Below are 17,044 nucleotides of genomic sequence, written 5' to 3'. Positions count from 1 at the left end.
AAAGTATTGTCATTTCGTTTTTGCAAAAGTTCTACAATACTAAAAATAATTATACTATACAGAAACAATTTAAGTTCTTTTTCAAAATATATACATTAAAATAAGGTTATGTAGAGGATATATTTCAAATAAATGGCGCCGGGGGATTTTAAGGTCATGAGTCATAAAATGACGAATTCTTTAGAAATTCATACGCTGAACTGTAAAGTGCTGAAAATATTTATAAAGAAAAAATATATAGCTTGTTACATTTTTCAAACTAAATTTAACAATAGTATTAAACACCTACCAGCAAAATTGCATAAAACGATACAAAGCCGTTTAATTTATGTTTGTAATACTCGATCAAACCGCGCACTACATTTGTCACCAAACAGGTGCGCATACAGGTAACCGGAAGTGGATTGATTTGGAATGGCGTAGGAAAACAACGACTAGATAACTATTTGAAATAACACGATGGGCACGAACATCTGTGTATCGTTCTTTGCCTTCTTATGTTTAATCGCACTGAGTAATGCTCAAACACAATGTAAGTAATTTCATCTTCTGAATTTTACCGTATTTTACCTTGTTTACAGGTGTGCATTAGAGAATCCGGAAATGGAATTGCATTTGTTGATATTATGGATATACCGTATTGAATTTGGTGTATAAAACATTGATTTGTACTGTACAATTTGTCTTGTCGTATTTATCTATGATTCTATATTTTATTTATCTGCTAAACAGCTACAGGTAAGAACACAGGTGTGATTTCCCCTCACCTTGTTTTGATTTTGTTGGAACAGTACAGATCTCCCCTATTTGTCAAAATGTCTTCAATATGATAAACTTTCTGTCATTTAATGATGTAAATTAGTGTGTCTTCATTACTAATTAGTGGTTTCATTATTAATTGAACTATATATTAAGAATCCTCCCAACTCGATAACATTATTGTTTACAAATTAAATGTTGTATTCAGTACAATATTTTTTATCTGAAAAATAGAAGAATAAATTGGTTTACAGAGAAAAGAATTCCAAACATAAAGTGACAATACTTATTGTAATACAGAAGAAGAATGTTAACAGATTTTTCTTTTATTATGCTGGTAAAACAGCAAGTTATAGATATTACTTGTGTTATAGTGCAATATTTAAATGAATTCAGCATATTGAAATGTTAAATGGTTGTATAACTGTAAAATTAATGTTCTTTATACCTCCTATAGAACTTTGAAATATGTAATGACAGACTGTTAAAATCACACACTGATCACAAAACTTACTTTGAGTGGTAATATGTACACATTTTCTCTGGAGCAATTCCATGCAATCATTTTATGTGATGTCTTAGATTATGATTATTTTTGGAAGTCGGAATTTTGATGATTTATTTTTTATAGGCCCATGCTTTTATCATTTAAGTTTCATGGTCATTTTGTTACCTGAAACACACTGAAATTAGTAGATTTGTACCATATATTGAGCATGACGTACCTTAATTCTGCGGCGTGTCTTGTCTATCATTTCAGATTCATTCTTCATGTGTAAAAAAAAAATACACATAGAAGTTATACTTATTTACTGAGTTAAAATTGCACTATAAATTTTGAGTGCAATGATTTATGTACTAAGTTTATGATAAATACAGTTCTTTTTGTGTTCTTACATGTTCTGACATCAATCTCGGCTCATTCCATATACTTATAGCAAATCTCTCTCTCTCTCTCTCTCTCTCTCTCTCTTAAATAAAATCTAATAAATTTGAATGTACTCTGTGTCTTGATTGGTTATATATTTACTCTGTTTAGGTTTTTAATAACAAAGGACACTTTTTTTATTTGTTAGTTTTAAGATGGTGTGTAATCTCAGAAGCCGAACAGAAGAAATGTCAGGATCTGAAAAAGGTGGCCGCAAGCATGTACGCCAATAGAGTACCAAGCTATGAGGTCATTCCACTGATAGAATGTGTTCTGGGAAAAGATGTGTAAGTAAAAAATATTCCAAAGATCAAAACTTGTTGATTTTGCTTAATTGATATAGGACACCTTTAATACCTTTAACTGAATGATAATTAACCTATATACCACCGAATCATGTAGATATTGATTCTATAGATGTTATTTGTGTAATGGAATTACTGTTTTGAATACCAGGTATAACTGCATGGAGAAGATTCAGGACAATGATGCTGATATCATGGCCCTTGACACAGGACAGGCCTACTTTGGAGGGAGGTACTACAACATGATGCCCTTCCTAGCAGAGAAATACAGCCCAGGGGGCGCAGGTAGGACGATAAGTAACAAGTTCATCTACTTACAAAGGGGAAACAGAAGTCATCAAGATTTTAAATATATTGTAATAACAATAAAATGGTTGATGTTCTAGGTACAGGAGATGGAATGAACTACTATGCTGTAATAGTTGCCAAGAGAGGATCACAGTTTAATGTCTTTCAACTGCAGGACAAAAGAGCTTGTTTCCCAGGTAATTCTTTGTCTTTGCTTTCTCACTGTATGGAATATTACAGTTCTAAATGTTACCATTAAATGGTAATTTCCATCCCATTTTGTGCTATGAGAACAATTGATATTAATTTTGTAGTGAGTTTTTGATACTTCTGTGAAATTCTTTCTACTTTTTGTAATATAAGAACAATATCTTTGAGTTTTGCAATGAATCAGTATTTTGAATCTGCTGTGAAATATTGAAACATGATTTACAACTCATTGGTTCATTTTCAGGGGTTGGAACTGCAGCTGGATGGCTCTATCCTATTGGTGAATTTGTAAAGAAGAACGGTCAGACCAACATCATGCAGGTGACAGAATGTAATGCCATTGTTAAAACTGCCACCAACTTCTTCAAGTCCATGTGCTTGCCAGGAGCCCTGACATCTTTTTATAACCCATTCGGTAAGCTGGTAGCAATTAGGCTGAAATCTGCAGATGGCTCAATACATGAAGTTGAATAAATTCAATTCATTAATTGCTTAAAATATTCAAAAGTAGACAGAGTTTTATTCCTAGATTTGTAATACATGTATAAATATTCCAGATATAAATCAAAAACTGAATTGCAAAATTAAGATTTACCTATTTTACTTAGGAAACAATCCAGCGAGAATTTGTGAGTTATGTTCTGGGTTCTTGGAAAAGAAATGCTCGACTGACGACCCATTTGCTGGATATGACGGAGCATTTAAATGTATGTCGGAGGACGCCGGGGATGTGGCCTTCCTGAGACATGACACCGTGGCACAGATGGCCATGAACTCCAGCTATATGCCTGATGTAAGTAGTACATGTATATCTCAGAGAGATGGCCATGAACTTCAGCTTTATGCCTGATTTAGTAAAGACTCATGAAGCTAAATGTATGAAGAGTTTATACATAAATCTGAGAAATAGACTGGGGGGGGGCACTTTTTGCCTGATGAATGTTCATGTGATGGGTGTCTATGTCCTATGTCCGAGACATAGGCCTTTGGCAACAACAATACATGTCAGATGTTTGTTCATGTTTATACATGTACTATATCTGGGCTTATGGTTGACATAAATGTCAATGTAACAATCTCTACAGTACATGCGAATAAATTTCGTGAGCTAGCTGTTACAATAACATGTGTAACACCATGTTTCATTCCAGAACTATGAGTTGCTGTGTCCTAATGGGATGCGAGTGCCCGTGACAGAGTACATGACCTGTAACTATGGATCCATCCCCGCCAACACTGTAATGACCTCCTCACTGAAAACCAAACCAGAAGTGGACGTCTACAAGAACTTCCTGCTGAAAGCTGCACAATGGTTTGGTCCCAGCGGACAGTACAGGAACCAGTTTGATATGTTCAGCTCCCAGCCCTGGGGATACTTTAACCGCAGAAATCTGCTATTTACGGACAGCACACAGACGCTGGTGGATGTTGGAGAGAAAAACACTTACTACAGTTGGGTTGGTGAGTTGAAAATCTTAGGAACTCAGCTTTTTACCTACACACGTTTACCACATGTTTACCAGTATATGCCTTCTACCCTCAAGCTTGTTAAAGTTATTTCCCAAAACTACCAATTGCCTTTTTGTGTGAAAGTGTTCAGTCTGCGGTCATCTGAAGCCTTATCCGCCATTGTTTGGAATCCACATAGCTCTCTTTTGACATTGGTCTGCTTGAGCCTAAAGTGTTGTAAACTTGTATTGATGTGTAATATTTTGCCACCGTTGTTTAAAGCTGCTTGGTCCGATTTTATATCAAATTTTGTGCGCGTTTCAAACGATGGTTATGCTAAGTATATGTTTAATAATAGATATTGCAGTAGTTTTCCTAGTCAATTAAGCCAAATTTCAATGAAAAAAATTATGTACAAAATTTGTTAACAAAACAAGCGACATAAATAGGGTATCGTGTCATTTCGCCTCATGTTAAAATTCACCCCTGACGTCAAGACGGGTATGGTTGTATTACGACTTTGACATCGCTATAAATAAAGGTCGTAATGTTCAGACAAATTACAAATAAACTTGTGTACATTTTGTTTGCTAATATTTCTGAAGTTTGCTTTCTTTACAATCTATGTATATCATGCGGGTTGAATAACCCCAATCATTGGGGGGACGAAACTAAACAGTTCCTTTTTCTAAACATCCCTTGATGCATTTTGGTTTGTTTTTTCGTTTGCCCAAAGAGAAATTATTTTTATTTATTTTGAATATCTCTAAATTTGAAAGAGGACCGATTCTGCTGGTGTAAATAGCAGAAAGTCAATAACTTTCTAAGATAAATGGTTTGTATGGAAAATTATTTGATACTATAATAACAAAGAAATCGGACCAAGCAGCTTTAAATATGTGAAATATACAATCTCTGTGTACATAGAGCATAAAATGTTAATAAACTGTAGATACAATTAAATCAAAGGTGATATGCAAAGGTCAATCTCTGGCAATGTTTTATGCTGATGGATCAACAATTTCAATAAGCTACAACTTACAAGGTATTCTCTTTTCGAGCAGCTATGGCCAGATGAAAGATGGTTGTACGTTTTAGGCAGTGGTTGCAATGAAATGACCTCTCTTGTAAATGTAATTTTCAGCTCATGAGCCATTAATTATTTCTTTTGCTAGATAATGACTTCTATCAGATAATGGAGTACCACAATGCCTGTCCCTTGATAACAGCCCGACTCTGCGTCATCTCCAAGCAAGAGAAGAAGAAGTGCGAGAAGATGATGATGGCCTTTAACGCCAAGGACTTGCGTCCAAGTCTGGACTGCATCAAAGGGAAGGGAACGGATGACTGCATGAAGCTGATATCCAAGGGAGATGCAGATATGGTGATGTTGGACCCCGGGGATGTGTACTTAGCGGGAAAGTAGGTCAAATTGCAAACGTTCACTCTAGATCAAGACTGTTCATTTGGAATCAATTTTGTTTGGGTTTTTTTAAAGTAAAAAAGGTAAAATTACCATTACTCTGGATCAAAACTGTTATTTTGGAATCAATTAATTTCATTTAAAAAAAAAAAATTAAAAAGGTACAATTACCATGACTGTCCTAATGAATATTTTTTTTTTTTTTGGAAAAAAAGATAATATTAATGCTATGACACACTGCAAATTTTATTTCAAAATGAGCAATATTTAAAAATTTTGATGAACAGGAAATATGGCTTGGAGCCATTTGTGGTTGAGGACTATGGGAATATGAATGCCTCTGTCCATGTGGTAGCTGTGGCCAGAAAGAGAGACCACTATATGACATTGTTCAACCTCAAAAGTAAGTTCTCCTCTGAAAAGTTATCAAGCGTTTTTGAATATATAGCATATGAAGTTAATTTCATTTAATTTAATAGCTACCTTATAAATAGCTTATTATAGTAATTTGGTGCTATCAAAAGTAGTAAAAACAATTAAAGCATCAGTAACAGGAATTGGAGTTTTACAAACATAATTTAAATGTATTTGGATACAGAAAATGTTTTCCTCATTGCAGAGAAAAGAGCTTGTTTGCCAGGAATTGGTCGGGGAGACGGATGGATCATTCCAATGAATATCTTTATTGAAACAGAGCAGTTCATTCCGCAGCACTGTACCCTCTTTGAGAATCTGGGTAAATGTCTCTAATCAAATAAAGCTAAGATGATTCTGAGCTCTCTTAAGATGCATATTCAAAATATGATATGTACAATATGCAATGGTAGTATGCCCAAAGCAAGAAAAATATAAATTTGGAAATGACTTGAGATGAAAAGGAATACATTTTAAAATAGCAATTAAATTACTGCAATAATCTTCCTAATTAGATTTTAATTTTAGCCAAGCTGTTTTAATAGTAGAGCAAGTGTTGAAAGATGGTATCTATGAATTACATGTAATTCATTATATTGTCGGTAAAGTTTTGTTTCATTTTATTTCTATTTGACTGACTTATCCTGCTTTGTTTGGTTGACAGGTCAGCTGTTTATCCATTCCTGTATCCCCGGGGCCATGGACAAGGACTACAACCCCAACCAGAAGCCAGTCAGTCTGTGCGAGGGCTGCGCGGCGGGCGGCTTCAGGAAGTGTCAGAGAACCAGTGAGGACCAGTACTTCAGCTCCAGCGGGGCATTCCGCTGTCTCACTGAGAGTGAGTCTAGAGGATCCATTATTGTTCATTCATTAATATATAATTATGGTGGCTTGATTTTTTTTATTGGATTTCATGGGTACCACTCATTGACATCCTGATATAGAATTATGAAACACCATCTTTATTCTTTCTTTATATCATGGGAGCACAAAGTTATACCTCTACAAATCTGTTAAAAACTGGAAGGCCCCCCTCCCCCTTCAAAAAAAAAAATGTGCTCACATAAATTGAAATGTAAACCAAATTGATATTTCGTTTTTACTGAACAAAAGATTAACTTTTAATCTTCGCTTTTGTAAGTGATATGCAATAAAAAAGGTGATTTTTTCAACATTTTTTTTTTACAGAGGGTGGAGATATTGCGTTTGTGAAACATCTGACAGTACGTGGCAATACTGATGGTAGGAGACAGTCCTACTGGGCCCGAAACAGGCGTTCTGATGACTACGAGTTGATGTGTAAAGATGGCCGCAGAACCCATATTGATGACTGGGAGAACTGTCACCTCGGCCAGATTCCTGCTAGCGCCATGGTTACAGCCAGTAAGTAATGCTTTTGATAAAGCGGGATGACAAGTGTATTGTTTGTAACTGTGTACACAACTTCATATAATTCCAGTGTTTAATTCTAGTCTTTTATAAGAATTTTTTTTTTTTAATTTTTAGAGTACAAGAGTGAACAGGATAGAACCATATTTTGGCAGCTGTTAAACTATGGTCAACAGTTCTTTTCCTCAGACATGTAAGTATTGCACTTTAAGTCAGTCACATATCACTAAAATTTAAACTTGCTGTATGTTATAATTTTGGGTAGATTTATTTTTTGACTGAGTTTTCTCCCTTTGGTTCATAGTGAAGGAGACTTCCATTTATTTGATTCTGGGACTTGGTACAATGATCTGATATTTTCCGACGACGCTGTGCGATTAATGAGGCTGGACAAGAGTATGCAGGATTACAGGAATTACCTGGGTCAGGACTTTATCAACAAGGTGGAAAACCTGCACAAGTACACCTGTGTTCCAGTCAAACCCAAAAGCTCCTCATCACACACTTCCATCTCTCTCCTACTACTGGCAGCCATATTCATACTCCAGTTGGTTGTGTAACATACATGTATGCTGGTGACTTCAACAACAAAGTGATAAATCATATTTCATGGATGAAAGTTGTGATGAAAGTGTGTCTTTCAGAACTGTATCTGTCCTATATGTATATGTATATCATTGTCATTATTACTGTGTAATTGTGAGGATTTTTGAAAACATTCTATATCAATCAATTGCAAGAAGCATGCGTAGTTACATTGTATATTCATTACATTATAACCACTGTATTATATCTCTATTACCCCCTTTTTTAATCTTTAATGTCATGGAGTTGAAGAATGAGGAAAAAACCACAAGTCCCACATGGTGCATTCTTCCTCCAAAACACCTCATTCAGGGAAAGGTTGTGCATTTTGTTGTAAATTACTTATATTATATACCCACTACCAACACTGTATCCATACTGCACTTACTACAAGTAGATAGAAATAGGTTTAGTTTTTAACCAAAGATCGAAATCATTTAAAATCCCATTTTTTTTGTTCGATACTCTGACATCATATAGGCTCAAACTCTTTTGTTAATCTGGCAATGATTTTTATGTAGGATTTCTAGAGGTATGTTTGTACAAGTGTGTTTTTCCATTAATTTGTATCAGGTGCCATTTATATGCTTTGTACATTCCTAGATATGAATGCTAATATTTTATACAAGAGAGTGTACAGTCATTGAGAGAATGAGAGAATGCTTATTTGTAAATACTTGTATCTATTTTTATACAAATCATTTTTTATTTCGAATGTACTTGACATGTATGCAAATATTTTGTATTTTAGGAGAGTGTAATGAATTGTATTTTATATGATGATTATCCAGCAATTAATATAAATTAAGAGTTTTTTCATTAACTGGTATCCTACCAGTGAGTTTGGTTTTAGTTCTTTTTCTCTAAAATCTAATTTATGAACAAATTTAGAAATTCATGATAATGTTTACTGTCTTTATACTGGATATTTCAACTGGACACAAATAAACTGAAAAACTTAAGATCTGACTGGTTTTCATCTCATTCCATTGATAGAGGAAACTGTTGAAGCTCAGTGATGAGGCTCTTGAAGATGTCATGATTACTGTGGAATCATTAGATTTCATGGTGGCTCAATTTTTTGTGGAATTAGTGGAATTCATCCACAAATTTACATCCTCAGTGAATTAATAAATTGGTTCTATAATGTCACATTTCTTCTGAAGGCATAAGTTGATACACGAAATTACATCCCCATAAACCTGTAAAATTTAAGCAATCCACGAAAATTGGCCCCCATGAATTCTAATGATTCTACAGTACTTATACATAATTATAGTCTTTGTTATAGGATATAGCACATGCTAAATACATCCCCAAAAAGCATATGAACAGGTCCAATGTGTACCGGTAAATATTTACAGGTTTAAAACAACAAATTTGCACTCTTAAATGTTTATACCATTACACACTGTACAGACAATGCATGATTTATTTGTAATTTCTTTAAGGGATACTTCAATCAGAAATTGGAGAATTAGAACCAAAGTAAAAATACTGTACAATGATAAATACAAGTCAATAAACAGAATTTATTTTGGCACATGTTGCACACATTATTTTCCGTAACTGCATTAGTATAAAAGTATAAAAATAACAACCAATGAAAATATGAATAAATTAATATATACATGTGAATACAAGTTTAACTGTAGGGAATGTTACTATTAACATTTGCTAGTACATTGTATTCTACATGTGTTTTTCTAATTGTTTGCAATTAAAAAAGATGATTGCGTAGATGCACAAAGGTAAAATGGATGCTGTAAAGTTCAACATGGTTGGAAGAAAATCAAGCATCTTTTATGTTTTTCTCTTATCCAAAATGTCATCAATATCATGGATGACTTTGGAAGTCTTCAGTAATGCTTCCCTCACCGAATCAAATCCTTGCATCATTTCAAGATTACTAGAAAATGGCCCAGACTGGCTTCTGCTAATGCTGCTGTGTTGACTCTGCACTGACATGTGACTATTGTCTTGTGTTCTGATTGGATAACTTGAATGCGACACATGACTACTGTCTTGTGTCCTGAATGGATAACTTGAATTTGAGGCACTAGGAGGAGAAAAATGAACATGGAGTTGGCTCCTTGAGTGTGTGTTCTGCTGCAACGACAAAGTTTGTGAGGCACTGAGATAAGTTTCATGCTGCTCTTGACCTCTCATCTGGTCCATACTTCCTGCTGCCTGCATCATTCCTCCTTTTGATCTGGTATTGTGTTCATTTCCACCATCTCCTCTCGGGGTGGTATGGTCAACAATGTCTAGGAGCAGTGTCAGGAATCACACAATTTATAAGAGAGTTTAAAATCAATACCGGTAGATAAAAAAAATTTATACCGTATATAGGGAAATATTCGCCCCCATTTTATTTTCGCCCCTTTCGCCCTCGTTGTCGGCGACAGAATTTAAGACTGGGCAAATTCTTATATCTCAAACTATCTTTATTCACAATTTTGTTCGGGCAAATTCAAGATGGGGCAAAAACGTTTGCAAGTAAAATAGGGCGAAGACAACACAGGGCGAAAATATCCCTGTATACAGTATAAATCTGGTTTTATCAAGACTGAGCTACATGTATTAAAATGTAAATTCTTGCAAAGGATACAGTTAAAACATTTAATTTTTTGCAGCTCCCTGTGTACCATCCTGAAAGAACAATTATAAAATACAACTTTACACAAAGGAAATTCAAATCTTTCGACCTGATTTAGATTAAAGAGTAGAATAAAAATACAAAATGTACAAAGTGGTTTTTTCATGTGTACATACTGCTCATCACTTTGTTGTTGCTGCCATTTGGTGTAAAATTCTTTTCTCTGGGAGGGAAGGCTATTTACCCACAAACTCCATTCAATGGCTGCATCTGTATACCTTAAATATCAAAGAAGTTATTTGTTAAATAATGCATGAAAACTTACAAATGTACCACTTATTATCAAAACTGAAGGTGGGAGTGGGGGGACTGAATCTTTCACATATTAAAAGGAACACATTACACAGACTTTTCATATGAAATTTGTTGGGGTCATTTTTGCTTCTGACATATTGAATTTTGTGGAAACAAATACTTCTTGAAAGAATTTTCAATTTTAGGTAGATTAATTTGCTTGTACAGGGTATTCAATTAATCTATTTATTCTGAGGTACTTCAATTATAATGTCTTACTTTCTGTACAGTCCTGGTTTTTTGACATCCACCACTTGGTACTGGCCATTGGGAAGAAGAAGTTTACAAAACCCTTCCCTTAAATCTGCATTCACCTTCAGTGCAGTGGGCATGCCTCCCTCTCCATTGCTCTGACACTAAAAATGACACAATATATTTCACTAAGAAATGGTTTTCATATGTCAAAAACAATACTTACTCCAAAGTTAAAAGTGCATATACTCATCAACTTAAACTGAGAATAGAATACTTTCGATTGAATTCATTTTCGAAGGTCTAAGATATCCATATATATTGTGATATTTTAGTTTATCTTGGATAAATGTGATTGAACTTCGTTGCAAATACATATAACACCATGTTTACTTTTGTAGGAATTAGAGAAAGTGACCATTGTTAAAGAAATCTATAATCATTTCATTCTCAATCTTTGTAGATTCTGCTTCTTTTTAACAACCTGTTGACTATGGATCCCTTCACTGTGCTGGAGACAACACTCAAGCCTCTTGGAGAAGTCACACCACATGTCGAGGGATGTACGATCGTTGAACACAATTCGCACGTGCCCACTGGAGAAGGCGGTGAATCTCCCATAGTCAGGGATGGTACACTCCTCTAGTACACTGGTGGGGAGCAGATCTATCACCAGGGACTGTTGCTAAAAACAAATAAATCCAAAATTTTCAATTTCATTACTCTAGCCAAGAATTTACGACCACGAGTATTTTGTTATATTCTTTGGCAGGCAAAGATGAGCTGTCAGTAACAGAAGAACAAAGTCTAACTTGCCTGTTACCTGGTAATTTGTATACCGGTATTACATGTACAAAAAAGAACATTTACCTCATTCTACAATGCTTGTGGACTAATCTTCAAGATAAAATTATTTTTTGTGCAATAAAAATCCTTATCTATTCAATATAAGTCTACACTTATCTTTATTTTACCTTCCAGCAACAGACATCTGCCTTTGTCAGAATCTTGTCCTCTTGATTAGCTTGATTATAGAACCTGAGAAGAAGTCATAACATATTGTGAGAAGGTGTTATACATTTGCATATTCTACATAATCTTGAAAAGTGACAAAAATATCTTAATAACTAATGCAAACTCCTTATATTAAGCTAGTTCTTAATTCCGTGATCACGTTGTTCTGTATCAAATCGCGAGAATATAAAATCACAAGTGCGGAACATTTATCCATATTTGTTATAATTCCCAACTGTCAAAAAAAAAAGTAAAGTTTTAAAATCCGCAAGGGGTGCTTCTTGCGATTTTACGTGGATATAAATCCCTTGTGTCTAATTAGGAATTTACAGTAATCTGTTTTAACCACCCAATTTTGTTTTTATATTCTTTTAAGATTTTAAAAGGTGTACAAGTTTACCTGTAGGCTCTTTTGATCAACTTCTCCACACTGTACAGAGTGCCTGGGGTTGGAGGGGGCAATGCTTTGATCGAGTAACTCCTTTCTTCCACCTCACTCTAATTCAGAAATACATAATAACACTTCAAAAACTGAATTTTAGTAAATCAATTACCAACAATTACCAAAAACTACAATTTTAGGTGATTTAAAGACAAATTCTTCATATTATAATAAATAAATCTACAATATCTTTATTAGTCGCAACTTTCTGGAACATTAAAACTTAGTTTTAGGCCAAAACAAAATAAATGGCGAGCTTCTCAGGTAAAGCCCCATATTGTGAAATGCTGTAGCATTGATAAATTTTATTGTCATTGAAAATGAGACTATCTTAATCTTTCAAATTCAAACTCAAATTTTAGTAAAAAAAATTATTCCCCTTTTCAATTTTGCAATAACCTGTCTTCAGCATTACCAGTACTGGTATATTTTTTCAATTTTTGGCCCAAGAAACTACCGAGTAAAGATGAACTTTTTTATTCAAAGAAAGTTAATAAATTTTATCTTATTTATCTACCCTGTCTCCATAGGGACTGAGGTGTTTGTAGTAGAGACCTTTGACCCCCTGTGACACAATAACGCTCCCATCTCCTGGGTAGATCTCAAGTACTCTGGTGGAGGAGAGCTGCAAAATTCTAGAATAAAAGATTCTACAATTAGCAGACTTAAAATCACCAATAGAAGTTTTTTTAAATTTTATTCTGTTATTTACAGCAGTTTTGAAAGCAATAGAACAAGAGAGTAGTGTTCTTTTAAAGATAAAATAGACTACCTGGTAGTACCGGTATATGCTAATATTTTTAAAATATTTTTCACTTAGTCCATGAGTTTATAGAATTATGTGATAATTCCCCTTTTAGACAAAATTTTCCCCGATTGAACACAATAATTTTTTTTTTTTATATATTTCAAGGGATATAACAAGCTAGTACATGTAGCTACTCTAAACCAGCCAGATAAATCCTTGGAGCCTTACCTAAATATGACCCCATCTACCATTAGAACTTTTAATCGTCCCTGTTTGAATGTGGTCAGGTTGTCCAGACTGTTTTTCTCGTCATCATAGATGTAGCTGCTCTGTAGTTTGTGGAGGTGCTGCGCAGGGCAGGTCAAGGGGAGGGGGATCGGCAAGGGGCACATGCAGTACTGATCTTTAGAAAACTTCTGCAAGGTTGGATCTTTCTTCTTTGTTATACAACCATCCACTGTAATAGGCAGTTTACAGTTTAAATGTACATAGTGAAAATTGTCATTTTTACATAAACTTAGCATACTTAGTATGGTAATTTTGTACATTGTTAAATGGGTGGAAGTAGGAAAACTTTGCACTTATTTTTAAATACACTTAAATGTACATGCTAATTAAAAATAGACATATACAATGTATTACAGCCATTTACAGGTGAAAAACAAATTTTCATGTGCAAGGACATTTTGCTGTTAAATTTGTCATTTATTAGATAATTTTCAAATGTTGGCCAAGTTTGGTCATTTTGTACATTAATCGTTAAACAGGTATGAATAAAACATGTTGCAAGTATTCATTCCCACTGTGTTAAGTAATTGTAGATATTAAAGCAAAACTACTTAACAGTAACTAAGTACATGTAGCTGTACATACACATTTTCTTTTCCTGTTCTTCTCTCTGGTTAATCATTGACCTTGCCATGTTGAGAGGGTGTCTCCACGCCACTGGACACTCATCGCAGGAGAAGTGTCTGGTGACCCAGGTATACAGACACCTGGGCGACGCCCCCTCAACAGAGTCCTGCTCAGATTGCTGGGAATTAAAGGAACTATGGGCCGAGTCTCTTTGAGACGATTTGTTCAATTGCTGTGTGGAGGTGCTAATTCTTTTAGAGGAATCTGAGTGAACAACTTGCCCAGATGACCCTTTCAAAAAATCATTAGCATTAATACCAGACTTTGTATTCTGTTGATTGACAGACGTTGTGGAAGTTTTCTGAGATTCAATGACCTCCAGGAATGAACCGTCTGACCCTTGGTTCTGTGAATGTCTATAATGCTTGAAAGCTGATTTCTTGCCCCCGATCTCTATCCCATCATCCACATTCCCATCGGGTGAGCGGTTTGTTGGTGTCGAGTAGCGGTGAAACTTGTTACATTCTTGCTGACTCTCTGGAGAAGTATGAGGACTCCTCAGGCTACTAGCCATGCTTATCGGTGAAATATTGAGTTCACTACGAGCTGGTTTACTCAGAGATTCATCTGCATCCAAACCGCCCTCCTCAAAACCTTGGCCAGGATGACTACCACGATGTGAAGATGAATGAATATTCAACTCATCATCCTTGTGAAATGAACTACTTCTCAAAGTAGCCTCTAGCGTCTCCTTCCTGCACTCTGATGGTTTGTTCGAGGATTTTGTTTTATGATTTGTTTTTTGATGACAGTTTCGTTTTGGTTTTGGGGGCTCGGAACTGATCTGAGATAGGTAACACACTGTGAAGTCCTGCTTGTGAGGGGAGAGAACTATGCTGGCATATTCATCTGCCGACAAGAGACGAACACTTCCGTCTGGAAGATAATCTATCTCGCAGTCTTCCACTGATTTTGCCCAGGCTGCTTCTTTTATATTGGCATATAGAGGCTGCAGAAAAACAAAGTATATGTATGTCAACAATGCTTTCAAATGTATATTGTACGGTACATGTTTTTGTTATAATAAAATTTCAGAAACCCAACCATGTAGGGATACGCAGTGTATCAAGTTAAGTAAATACTTTTATTCAAATATGTTTATCACTTATCAGTATTACCGGTACATATGATAAAACTGAATGAATTAATTGTTATTATTAACCCCTCCTCCCCCCCCCCCCCCCCAAAAAAAAAAAATTGGCTTAGGAGGGCTGAATCTTCATGGAAATTTTGAGTCTTCATAAATCTTCTTACCGTATTTAGCAAAAGAGCTATGTATAAAGAATTTTAATATATGTAAAAAAAACTTTCAAACTTTAAAGTTAAGTACAACAAATTTTTATTAACTATTAAAATAATAGTTTATAGCTAAACAAATTATTTTTGAGAATTGAGGGTCTATCTGGTGGGTAATTTTTTTTTAGCATCCAGCCACTGTAAATACTGTTTCTTCTTTATGTATATTCATAACATACTTAAGAATGCGTAATTTGAAAAATACACATGCATGCTCTCTACTTACGACTATCTGATCTGGCAAAATCAATTCATTGCACAGAAATGGTCTCTCTGCAAATCTATTTCTGAAATCTAAAGCTTGAATCAGTTTGTGTCTGTAGTCACTTGTCACAAACTCACTTCTCTGACTGATAGTCTTCATTCCTTCAAAGAATAAGAAACAATCAACACTGTTCAAGCTTGAATAATTGAATTCTTTTACTTATTAAAAAGCTAGGATAAACAAAATACATGTATGCATACAGTTACTAAGTAAAATACCTAAATGATGAAAAGTTCATGAAAATTTGCTAATTTCCATAGTACATACCATGAGCTGGATGTAACACTTCTTTCGGACTTTCGTGATGGACAAATGTGGAACCACAAGGAGCCACCTGAAGACATGATTGGTCAGAATAGCGAACCTCAACTGCATCATTTGAATAGAGCACCATCAAAGCTGGGGATGTCATATTTTGATTAACATGAATCTTCAAATCACAACAGAGACTACAAAACAAATAAAGAATGTTTATATGTCATAAGACTTCATATGTGCAAGGTGGGTAAATAAAAAAACATAAAATGCTGAACAAAATCATACTGAATTATATGCCTTCCAAAATAATAAAGGTATACTTATTGTCCTAATTATATACATGCATGCCTTTTTATATCCCCTGATTGGTAAATATACATATATATACATGTATTTACATTCTCACATTTTAAGTTTTGGTCAAATATATAGAAGTTTCAATGTCTTATTTATAGTGTGTGAGGAATCCTTCACAGTTACATGTACCTAGTAAACCTAGTAGTGCTTCAGTTTTCTTTTAAAATACGGTAATTTAATTTAAAATAACAAGATATATATGATGCCATATGACTCTAATTTAACATCATAATAAATTAATATGTTGGTGTGCTGTATAGTTACACTGGTATTTCAATATTCCCTTGACACTTTGATTCAAGGGCCAACTGCATTTTGATATCTAAAGCCTTACTCATCTAATTAAAAGAAGTAACAGCTAGTGAGCACAGCTTGCCAGCGTAAAGGGCTGTCAAGCACTGCGAGTTCCAATAACATCAATTGCCAGCATGCATGGGCAAAGAGAAAATTCAAATTACTAATTCCTCCCTTTGACGTATTAACTTTTAACTCTAATTCATCGTTTTTCTGTACAAATTGAATATTTTGAATGTTATCTATGGCTTATAAGACAAATTGATCTTCTTGTCATATAGACCTATTGTCCTCAAAAAGGAGGGTAATTTCAAAAACTAAAATTTTATTGTTTAAATATTGTCCAAAAGCAAATGCCAATATACCAAATTTGTAAAACATGAACTATTTAAACACTAATTTAAATATTTCTGCTAACCAGTTAACAATTTACTACTGGGAATTCATATAAATCTTTTTAGGAATCTCTCCATGTTGTTTACATCCCCCCTACAACAATGAAAAATAAAATATAAAAACAATTCGTTTCACTGTAATCAAAACAGAATTTTATGTCAATT

The 17,044-nt window shown here is 34.5% G+C and overlaps 2 protein-coding genes across 2 annotated transcripts; one reads left to right on the top strand and one right to left on the bottom strand.

Annotated features, from left to right (window-relative positions):
- Positions 1 to 373: 373 nt before the first annotated feature.
- Positions 374 to 8,712, top strand: LOC128180287 (melanotransferrin-like). The gene is made up of 14 exons (XM_052848262.1): positions 374 to 532; positions 1,836 to 1,974; positions 2,144 to 2,277; positions 2,379 to 2,477; positions 2,735 to 2,905; positions 3,099 to 3,283; positions 3,642 to 3,951; positions 5,115 to 5,361; positions 5,650 to 5,765; positions 5,982 to 6,098; positions 6,441 to 6,614; positions 6,965 to 7,159; positions 7,283 to 7,358; positions 7,470 to 8,712. The coding sequence occupies exons 1-14, from the start codon at positions 460 to 462 to the stop codon at positions 7,723 to 7,725; spliced, it is 2,292 nt and encodes a 763-aa protein (XP_052704222.1). The 5' UTR covers positions 374 to 459; the 3' UTR covers positions 7,726 to 8,712.
- A 133-nt stretch (positions 8,713 to 8,845) lies between these two features.
- Positions 8,846 to 16,973, bottom strand: LOC128180285 (uncharacterized protein C5orf34 homolog). Its single transcript, XM_052848261.1, has 13 exons — positions 16,903 to 16,973; positions 15,843 to 16,024; positions 15,537 to 15,676; positions 13,973 to 14,963; positions 13,328 to 13,556; positions 12,869 to 12,986; positions 12,310 to 12,407; positions 11,870 to 11,933; positions 11,380 to 11,580; positions 10,923 to 11,059; positions 10,526 to 10,627; positions 10,362 to 10,402; positions 8,846 to 10,017 (listed from the first exon to the last, which is right to left on the bottom strand). Exons 2-13 carry the CDS (start codon positions 15,985 to 15,987, stop codon positions 9,554 to 9,556), a joined length of 2,730 nt encoding a protein of 909 aa, XP_052704221.1. The 5' UTR covers positions 15,988 to 16,024; positions 16,903 to 16,973; the 3' UTR covers positions 8,846 to 9,553.
- Positions 16,974 to 17,044: the final 71 nt, after the last annotated feature.

Source organism: Crassostrea angulata, chromosome 4 (genome assembly GCF_025612915.1).
Source record: "Crassostrea angulata isolate pt1a10 chromosome 4, ASM2561291v2, whole genome shotgun sequence".
Taxonomy (NCBI): Eukaryota; Metazoa; Mollusca; class Bivalvia; order Ostreida; family Ostreidae; genus Magallana; species Magallana angulata.
The sequence above is the reverse complement of the archived record's forward strand: the minus strand, read 5'-3'. Positions and strand labels throughout refer to the sequence as shown.